The sequence below is a fragment of the Salmo salar genome, chromosome 03, assembly GCF_965601325.2.
Source record: "Salmo salar chromosome 03, fSalSal1, whole genome shotgun sequence".
In the NCBI taxonomy this organism is placed as follows: Eukaryota; Metazoa; Chordata; class Actinopteri; order Salmoniformes; family Salmonidae; genus Salmo; species Salmo salar.
In genome coordinates this window covers 15,890,792-15,901,259 of record NC_138293.1, presented here as the reverse complement: position 1 = coordinate 15,901,259, position 10,468 = coordinate 15,890,792, and the positions used below count along the sequence as shown (strand labels likewise).

The 10,468-nt window shown below is 45.9% G+C and overlaps 1 protein-coding gene across 2 annotated transcripts; it reads left to right on the top strand.

The window, feature by feature from the left end:
- Positions 1-745: 745 nt before the first annotated feature.
- LOC106598990 (mediator of RNA polymerase II transcription subunit 26) lies at positions 746-10,268 on the top strand. 2 transcript variants are annotated; one of them, XM_014190026.3, is made up of 3 exons: positions 746-1,056; positions 6,578-6,652; positions 6,748-10,268. In XM_014190026.3, exons 1-3 carry the CDS (start codon positions 985-987, stop codon positions 8,428-8,430), a joined length of 1,830 nt encoding a protein of 609 aa, XP_014045501.1. In that variant the 5' UTR covers positions 746-984; the 3' UTR covers positions 8,431-10,268. The 2 variants fall into 2 exon arrangements, with proteins under 2 accessions (XP_014045501.1, XP_014045499.1); XM_014190024.3 differs by having other exon boundaries at positions 6,575-6,652.
- The last annotated feature ends 200 nt before the right edge of the window (positions 10,269-10,468 follow it).

Below are 10,468 nucleotides of genomic sequence, written 5' to 3'. Positions count from 1 at the left end.
TGGGAGTTTCCCAGGTGAGTCGCTGGAAAGAACATTATTCACCTGGTTCCCCTGGTCCCTCTAGTCACATCTTGTAAAGGCCCAGCAAATGAACATTTCAGCAACAGTTTGGAGGAAAGCAATGCTGACAATAACTATTTTAACTGCTTGGGCCAGTAAATAGTCCACACTATTAGACTACAAATAATCATTGACCTAATCAAGTCCAGTGAGGTTTCCATAGGACCATATGTTCACCTAATTTAGCTTTTCATTGCATAAGAACAATACAATGCAGGGTCATACACAAAAGGCACCATCAGTAGGAATAACTTCCTATTGAAAAAAATGACATGACACAACTGTGTCAACTCTGAACAGTTAGAACTGAACACTTACATTTTTACATTTTAGTCATTTAGCAGGCGCTCTTATCCAGAGCGACTTACAGTAGTGAATGCATACATTTCAAACATTTCATTTCATACGTTTTTTTTTCTTCTGTGCTGACCCCCCGTGGGAATCGAACCCACAACCCTGGCGTTGCAAACACCATGCTCTACCAACTGAGCTACAGGGAAGGCTGTAGTGTTTAATATAAGCTACAATTAATTTCACAGTAGGTTATTGTAAGCAAATGTTATTGAAAACACAGTAGTTGGGCCTTCACACTAGGCCTTCACTTACCCTAGGTGTGTTTAGGTTTAGCTACGTGCGCGGGTCAAGTGTGCGTCCATTGCATCCCATAATGCAATAGGCCGTTGTGAATGATCCAGCAGTCAGCAGCTGGTGGTGAGTTTCCAGAGCGCCGAAGAGGCAGAAGCAGGCGATAACCGTTTCCGAATCAATGTGACATTATACGAACGTTTAAGCGTACAGGCATTAGATAAATATGCGGCTCAAGTATCTAGCATATCTCCATAAAGGCCCGTGAGTGTCGGCAAGTACCAAAGTATTCGTTTTGGAGGATTCCTCCCCCGTCCGCCGGATCGCACCAAACAGGCAATGACAACGGCCTCAGCAACTCCGCAGCAGATGAGAGACCGGCTGCTGCAGGCCATCGATAGTCACAGCAATGTGAGTAGCTAGCAACACGATGTGGCTATCTGGACGAATACTTGCCGTCATATTTATTTAAAAATAATATGCCAAATATCCACTGATAAATTATAGCTAATAATACAAGCTTGTGAGTTGACACCTTGCTTGCTAGCTTAAGTTAGCTACTGACTTATCTACTGTAGGTAGTTAAAGCTAGCCAGCTTGCTACGCTAACTTCGTTGCTAGCGTCGCCAACAGGGTAATGTTTACCAAGCTATGTTGAAAACAAGTTAGCTTAACTCTTGATACACTAAATCGATATCAGACAAAATAGCGTTAGCCTAACTTTAGTTAGCTAACAATCTAGCCCACTTGACACTTGACTTTTCTCCCATTCCTCGCCCGCGTCGTCATACACGTTGTTGCGTAGCTAACAGTACATAGCAAGCTAATAGCTACCAAGTACCTAACTTAGCTAGCCAAACAACTAACGTTAGTTAACTTGTCAATGAGTGAGGTCGAACTTGTTTTGTTATTTATTGGCAAGCTTATTTTCTAATTCCTTCACCGAACTAGTTAGCTAACTGTGGCTAGTTAGCCAATGAGCCAGCGAATGAAACCTCTGTTTCAAACAAGTGTTTATCTGTTAAATTCTAAGTAGTTAACAGTAGTTGGCTAGGTAATCACATGACATGTGTTATCCAATACCTATCTAAACACCAGTAGTGATTTTGTTGGCTAAGGTTTAGGTAGCTTAGTTAACTTAACTAGTAGAAAGCTACCTAGCTACAGTACTAGCTACATTACTTAGCTGCAATGGCTATACAGTTGACTCCTCATTGCAAACTAGTTAGCTAGCTAAGATTATAAATAGCATACGGTCAGGTTAACATGGCTAGCCTCATGTCACGTAACGTTACCTAGTTGTCAGGCTATCTTATTCAGTGTTTCCTGCTATGGATAAGATAATGTAGCTATCGGTAGCTAGTTATGTGCAACAAGCTACTGTATCATGCTTTAAATAATTGTAGTAAAAATAAACGTATTTTCACGATTTCAGTTGTATCATCAAAATCAATACATCAAAGCACGTTTTGGGCTCATTCAGTAGTTTTTACGTGATTAAGTAGAATCCTGTTGATATTCCTAAAACATAAATTGAAAATGGTACTGTTGGTGCTTCCTGTTATCGATTTTTGATTTGTAGTCCAGTGTCAAAATATCAATTTTAAATGTCCAAATTCATAACATGCAGAAATAGGTTGTGATATTTTGAAGATAAAACAAAAATTACTCTGTACACATACATGTGTTGAGAACTTATATTTTGCTAAATTACTACCTTATAAACTACTCACACCAACATTTACCAAGTGGCTTGTACTGTAATCAGTACTGCGCACAAATTATTTGTTCACATTGATATTGTATATTAATCAATGGATCTTGGAAAATAACCACGGCAACATGTACTATTTGCGCTCTTCTAAAGGACTACATATAGCCTACCTGTCGATAGATGAGAACCTGTAGTAACCATTTATTAGCTCATCTCCTTGTGCCACAATGTTTTTACAGTAGATAGCCAAAGGAAACCCAGCACTTTTGTTTGACTGCATCATTTTATTGAATCATTACCTCCGCTAGTTCGACAAACCAAAAATATGAATCTGTTTAAAGCAATCGATTTAGTGTCATTGAGGGGGGAAAATGTCCTTACGACAGTGATGTGGTTGTCTCACTTAGTTGTCTTTAAATGAATGCTATCTGTAAATCTCCCTGGATAAGAGCGTCTTGTAAATGTAATCTTGATGACTAACTTACATTTACATTTAAGTCATTTAGCAGACGCTCTTATCCAGAGCGACTTACAAATTGGTGCATTCACCTTATGATATCCAGTGGAACAACCACTTTACAATAGTGCATCTAAATCATTTAAGGGGGGGGGTGCGGGAACTGTGCTTCCTCAGAGGTAGGGAGGCGAGCAGGCCAGAGGTGGATGAACGCAGTGCCCTTGTTTGGGTGTAGGGCCTGATCAGAGCCTGAAGGTACGGAGGTGCCGTTCCCCTCACAGCTCCGTAGGCAAGCACCATGGTCTTGTAGCGGATGCGAGCTTCAACTGGAAGCCAGTGGAGACAGCGGAGGAGCGGGGTGACGTGAGAGAACTTGGGAAGGTTGAACACCAGACGGGCTGCGGCGTTCTGGATGAGTTGTAGGGGTTTAATGGCACAGGCAGGGAGCCCAGCCAACAGCGAGTTGCAGTAATCCAGACGGGAGATGACAAGTGCCTGGATTAGGACCTGCGCCGCTTCCTGTGTGAGGCAGGGTCGTACTCTGCGAATGTTGTAGAGCATGAACCTACAGGATCGGGTCACCGCCTTGATGTTAGTGGAGAACAACAGGGTGTTGTCCAGGGTCACGCCAAGGTTCTTAGCACTCTGGGAGGAGGACACAAGGGAGTTGTCAACCGTGATGGCGAGATCATGGAACGGGCAGTCCTTCCCCGGGAGGAAGAGCAGCTCCGTCTTGCCGAGGTTCAGCTTGAGGTGGTGATCCGTCATCCACACTGATATGTCTGCCAGACATGCAGAGATGCGATTCGCCACCTGGTTATCAGAAGGGGGAAAGGAGAAGATTAATTGTGTGTCGTCTGCATAGCAATGATAGTCTTCCCTGTGGCTCAATTGGTAGAGCATGGTGTTTGCAACACCAGGGTTGTGGGTTCAATTCCCACGGGGGGCCAGTACAAAAAAAAAATATATATGTATATATTAAATGTATGCATTCACTACTGTAAGTCGCTCTGGATAAGAGCGTCTGCTAAATGACTAAAATGTAAATGTAATAGGAGAGACCATGTGAGGATATGACAGAGCCAAGTGACTTGGTGTATAGCGAGAATAGGAGTGTGCCTAGAACAGAGCCCTGGGGGACACCAGTGGTGAGAGCACGTGGTGCGGAGACAGATTCTCGCCACGCCACCTGGTAGGAGCGACCTGTCAGGTAGGACGCAATCCAAGCGTGGGCCGCGCCGGAGATGCCCAACTCGGAGAGGGTGGAGAGGAGGATCTGATGGTTCACAGTATCAAAGGCAGCAGATAGGTCTAGGAGGATGAGAGCAGAGGAGAGAGAGTTAGCTTTAGCAGTGCGGAGAGCCTCCGTGACACAGAGAAGAGCAGTCTCAGTTGAATGACCAGTCTTGAAACCTGACTGATTTGGAACAAGAAGGTCATTCTGAGAGAGATAGCAGGAGAGCTGGCCAAGGACGGCACGTTCAAGAGTTTTGGAGAGAAAAGAAAGAAGGGATACTGGTCTGTAGTTGTTGACATCGGAGGGATCGAGTAGGCTTTTTCAGAAGGGGTGCAACTCTCGCTCTCTTGAAGACGGAAGGAACGTAGCCAGCGGTCAAGGATGAGTTGATGAGCGGGGTGAGGTAAGGGAGAAGGTCTCCGGAAATGGTCTGGAGAAGAGAGGAGGGGATAGGGTCAAGCGGGCAGGTTGTTGGGCGGCCGGCCATCACAAGACGCGAGATTTCATCTGGAGAGAGAGGGGAGAAAGAGGTCAAAGCACAGGGTAGGGCAGTGTGAGCAGGACCAGTGGTGTCGTTTGACTTAGCAAACGAGGATCGGATGTCGTCGACCTTCTTTTCAAAATGGTTGACGAAGTCATCCGCAGAGAGGGAGGAGGGGGGGGGGGGGGGGGGATTCAGGAGGGAGAAGGTGGCAAAGAGCTTCCTAGGGTTAGAGGCAGATGCTTGGAATTTAGTGGTAGAAAGTGGCTTTAGCAGCAGAGACAGAAGATGAAAATGTAGAGAGGAGGGAGTGAAAAGATGCCAGGTCCGCAGGGAGGCGAGTTTTCCTCCATTTCCGCTCGGCTGCCCGGAGCCCTGTTCTGTGAGCTCGCAATGAGTCGTCGAGCCACGGAGCAGGAGGGGAGGACCGAGCCGGCCTGGAGGATAGGGGACATAGAGAATCAAAGGATGCAGAAAGGGAGGAGAGGAGGGTTGACGAGGCAGAATCAGGGGATAGGTTGGAGAAGGTTTGAGCAGAGGGAAGAGATGATAGGATGGAAGAGGAGAGAGTAGCGGGAGAGAGAGAGCGAAGGTTGGGACGGCGCAATACCATCCGAGTAGGGGCAGAGTGAGAAGTGTTGGATGAGAGCGAGAGGGAAAAGGATACAAGGTAGTGTGAGTAGGGGGGGGAAGGTGAGAGGGTGAGGTCAAAAGAGGAGAGGAGTGGAAAGGAGGCAGAGAGGAATGAGTCAAAGGTAGACGTGGGGAGGTTGTCACCCAGAACTGTGAGAGGTGAGCCATCCTCAGGAAAGGAACTTATCAAGACGTCAAGCTCATTGATGAACTCTCCAAGGGAACCTGGAGGGCGATAAATGATAAGGATGTTAAGCTTGAAAGGGCTGGTAACTGTGACAGCATGGAATTCAAATGAGGAGATAGACAGATGGGTCAGGGGAGAAAGAGAGAATGTCCACTTGGAGAGATGAGGATTCCAGTGCCACCACCCCGCTGGCTCGATGCTCTAGGGGTATGCGAGAACACGTGGGCAGACGAGGACAGAGCGAGGGTAGCAGTGTTATCTGTGGTAATCCATGTTTCCGTCAGCGCCAAGAAGTCGAGGGACTGGAGAGCAGCATAGGCTGAGATGAACTCTGCCTTGTTGGCCGCAGACCGGCAGTTCCAGAGGCTGCCGGAGACCTGGAACTCCACGTGGGTCATGCGCGCTGGGACCACCAGGTTAGAGTGGCAGCGGCCACGCGGTGTGAAGCGTTTGTGTGGCCTGTGCAGAGGGGAGAGAACAGGGATAGACAGACACATAGTTGACAGGCTACAGAAGAGGCTACGCTAATGCAAAGGAGGTTGGAATGACAAGTGGACTACACGTCTCGAATGTTCAGGAAGTTAAGCTTACGTTGCAAAACTCTTATTGACAAATGATACAGTACTGCTGGCTGGTGAAGTAGGCTAGCTAGCAGTGGCTGCGTTGTTGACTTTGTTTGAACGTGTAGCTGGCTAGGTAACCTCGATAGTTTCAGTACTACACCTTATCATGATACAAAAGCAACTATGTAGCTAGCTAACATAGCACTAATCAAGACGTTCCTTTGTAATGTATTTAGTTTCTACAATGCTGCTCGTCGGTAATAGTTGGCTAGGTTTGGAAAAATGGCGTCGCGGGGGACGAAAATAGCTGGCTAGCTAACCTCGATAATTACTCTAAACTACACAATTATAAAACTATGATAAAGACCACTATGTAGCTAGCTAACACTAGCTGGCTAACTTCCATAGTGTCTGTGCAGCAGCCTGAACGTTCAACATCACTAATAATTGGCCAGATTGCTTGTTAGCCAGTTGATAACAGCATAGCGTTTAGCTCTAGCTAGGTAATAGGCCAGCTCGCAAGCCAACTGTTGTTTACTTAGAAGTGTCAGCTAGCTAGTAACTGCAGTTGCTTGACACCAACTTTTTAAGTGACTTGACTGTTGAGCAATATTGTGAGAAATTCTGTGTTCTGATCACCACTTTTGCTCCTTCCAGCAGATTTGCAATATGGTGGCAGTATTAGAAGTTATCACATATTTGGAGAAGTTCCCTATCACCAAAGAAGCTCTTGAGGTAAGACCCAAAGCTTTGTACGTTTAAAAAAAAAAATGTATTGTTGATTCTGGTGTTCTTAACCACTTTTTATAATTTTTTTATTACCAACTTAGGAAACTCGCTTGGGGAAACTGATCAATGATGTGAGGAAGCAGACCAAGGATGAAGACCTTGCCAAGCGTGCCAAGAAGCTTTTGCGGAGCTGGCAGAAATTGATTGAGCCGGGGCAAAATGAGACTCCATCGCGGGGGGCCGTGTGTGTCCCGGGCTCTGCCAATGGCAGTGCCCACCCCTGTCGGACTGACATTCCACCCCCTGATGTCTCAATGGCAAGCAAGGGTGTCCCAGAGGTGAAAACTAGAAATGACGTCCACAACATCCACTCGCCAAAAGCAGAGAAGTCAAGCAGCAGAAAGCGTAGAGGGGAGCAAAGGGACAGTGTGCACTTAACGGACAAAATCTCCAACTTGTCCCCCTACGAGCAGATGTACAACACCCCACCACCCACAAATGGGATTGCAGGTAGCCCTGAGGCTCCCCCATCGCCGGACAGGGCCCGGACAGAGCACCTAGAGAATGACAAACATTCTAGAATCCCTGTCAATGCTGTCAAGCCTCACCCAAGCTCCCCGGGCCTCACCAAACTACCTAGCACTTCTTCTTTACTCAAGACTGCTGTGTTGCAGCAGCAGGCAAGGCTGGACGAAGGAGGCGGTGGGCAGTATCAGGCCAAAAGCCCCCACTGTCTCTCATCAAGTCTGCGGAGTCCGCGAACTATGAAGCAAGAGACGATGTCCAAGCGCTCTTCAACATTTGCACCAAAAGGGAATATCCCAAGCCCAGCTCGGAGCCCTCGCTTGCTGTCGTCCCAGTCTTTAAAGTCCCCGTCTTTAAAGTCCCTAGCCGAAGTATCTCATGTGGATGGGCTGCCACCCCCTGCCCATAGGGCCTCACTGCACTGGCCCGGCTCCTCAGAGGTCACCACCCATCCCCCACGCAACGCTGCAACACTGGAACCCCCGCCGGTGTTCCCTCCAACCTCCCAGCCTGCCCCAACCAACTCTGAGAGCTCAGAACTACAGAGACCCACCCCCTCCTCCTCTGTAGTGGTGGTCAAGGCTGAGGCAGAAGTCGCTGCCTCCAGCTCGGACCGCAAAAAGAGGAAGAAGTACAGGTCCAGGGACTACTCTGTCAACCTGCAGGGGCAGGACACAGAGGACCAAACGAGGCCTGTGCGGTTAAAAGAGCGCAGGCTAACGTTTGACCCTGTGACGGGGCAGATCAAGTCCATGGTACATAAAGAACCCTCTCAGGTGGAAGGACCCCCAAGGCCACCTCCCCCTGAGCCCCAGCAGAGGACTCACCTGCCCCTGCAGCAGCATCCCGCTCCCACCCCCAGCCCCTTCCAACAGACTAACTGGAAAGAGCTGTCCCGAAACGACATCATCCAGTCCTACCTAAACCTTCAGAGCAACGTGCTCACATCCTCGGGGGTCCAGGCCCCCGGCGCACACTTTTTCATGTCAGAATACCTGAAACGGGAGGAGAGCGATGTTAGGGAGGCGAGGCGAGGAGTCCACGTCTTGCAGCTGGACAGCTCGGTAACGGACACACCGGGGGTGAGCCGAGAGGTGACTGACGAGGACCTCCACAGAGTACATATGGAGCACTGGCAAGGGGTAAACGGTTGCTGCGACACCAAGGGCACTTGGTACGACTGGACAGAGTGCATATCTTTGGATCCGCACGGGGATGAGAGCAAACTTAACATCCTGCCATATGTCTGCCTAGACTGAGTAGATGGAGTGTCTCTGTCACTTGACAGAGGAAGGAAAACTATTTTTTTAGCCACTGTGAGTTGTGGAAAGCCAGAACTGCAAAACTCCCTCCGTGCCTCCCTCTCAGAGATAATCGAATGAGGTTTTGGTTAAAAAAAAAAAAAAAGTTGGTTGGTTGGTTGGTCAAAGGGCTGCCGTTTCAGTTCTTTTTTTCTTTCTTTCAAAGATAAAAAATAAAAAGAAAGTTGCAGAAAAGATGTGCCCCTGTTTGCAGTGCTGCTACTAACAAGGAATTGCAAACTAAGCTCCTAGTTGAGGGTTGACTGGGGTTTAGGTGTCCAGTCGAGGCACAGTTATGCTCAGAAGGGGTTGAAAGAGTTCATCTAGCACAAGTAAAGCCGAATGTGTCCAGCAAGTGGAATACTGGCACCAATTTGGCAGTTACAAGAAGCTTTATGTGACACATATATATATATAAAAAATAAATTATAAAATGTCTTATCATGTATGCATCTATTTATTTGACCTTTTCTGTTTTTTGGGGAGGTTTATCGAAACAGATGTACTAAACCTGTAGAGCTTTTCTGTTTGCATCACAAAATGTTGACCTGTTCTGCAATGCAAACGAGGCATACCATTGTTTTGCACAGTCTTTTATTTTTATTGGCCGATGCGCGTTAGTTATCCAACATTCCATACTCCTCACATCTCTCTCCTCACTCTGTTCTAATGTACCCATGCCATCATACACTTATTCCCGGGAGGAAATACTTGAAAACAAATTTTGCCTGTTTTTGAATGTGTTCAATCCAAAAAGTATATATTTTTTTTAATCTGTTTACTTTTTCAATTAATTATTTGTTAAATGTACCTTTTGTATTTCCTCCCATATCCCCTAGCAATCCTCACCCAGGCAGAACTGTGAGCAAAAATGTCAAAACAGAGGGCGCTAATGCATTAAAACTGTAAACAATTGTGAGGACAAGAAAATACGGAAATGTTTGTATGCGCGAACTATACTTGTCACCATTCCTTTAGCTATCATTTTGCCTTATGGAATTTCATCACAAGATTTTTAAAGTTGAACGGCCTTAGTGAATGTACAGAAATGAGACCTTTTGTATTTAGTTATACATTGGTAGATAACTTTTGTAATTCCATAATTGACACAAAGTTACGTGTAGATAAAAATACACAACACCTGCAAGTTCAAATTTTTGTACATAGTTTTGACATCCATGTCAAAATTCCCTCAGATCTTTTAAGTTTGTTTTGCAGAAATGTTCTACTCACTGAGAAGCATGCATGATGGTGAATGAACGAGCATAGTTTCTTTAGCTTTTTTTGTTAACTACATAAACCTAGAGTGCTGTGGTACCATCACACGTTCTAAACTTTTTCCATGTGACAAACATGATAGTTCAGAGAAGTAGTTTTTTTTTTCTTCCTTTTCTCATCTTGCATTGCTACTGTTCTCCACATATAACATGACTTTAGATAGGCGAAGATCAGACTGTGTGCCGCTAAATCCATCCCTACCAATGTGCCTTTGAATCTGTATTTGTTCCGCATAATACTCCTGTCCTTGGAGCTAGGTTTATGTGTGGGACAATTCCAAATTCTATGTCCGATAATGCTGGAATATGCACCGTTTTTTTTGAAGCAATGGTCCTTAGTGAACACTGGTCCAGTATGGGTAAATTGCAGACTGCGATATCACTCAAACACAGCTCGCAATAAAGAAATGTTAAAGATGATTGATGTGGATCTGGTCAGTTTTGACTGGGACATCTTTATTTGTTCAGTGTTTAACATCTCTCAATAGTTTGAAAAATAAAGTGACATTCTAAACCCTCTGCTCTATTTTCCTATTTGCGATAAGACTTAATTCTGACACAATATAAACCCAACCTGTAGTCAGGTTGGGGTTAACTGTTTAATCTTGGCATTAATATGGTACGTTCAATGAAGTAAATGCGTATGTCTATGGGTACATAACTACTTTGTTTTTCATTGTGTATTCTGTGTCCTCATGGGGGAGCACTTCGGTTGGTTT

What these genes read in the sequence shown, in the direction of transcription:
- LOC106598990 (XM_014190024.3), top strand. Translation starts at nt 985, where the DNA reads ATGACAACGGCCTCAGCAACTCCGCAGCAGATGAGAGACCGGCTGCTG. An exon ending in CCATCGATAGTCACAGCAAT is followed by an intron (nt 1,057 to 6,574) that starts GTGAGTAGCTAG and finishes TGCTCCTTCCAG; the next exon opens with CAGATTTGCAATATGGTGGC. An exon ending in TCACCAAAGAAGCTCTTGAG is followed by an intron (nt 6,653 to 6,747) that starts GTAAGACCCAAA and finishes TTACCAACTTAG; the next exon opens with GAAACTCGCTTGGGGAAACT.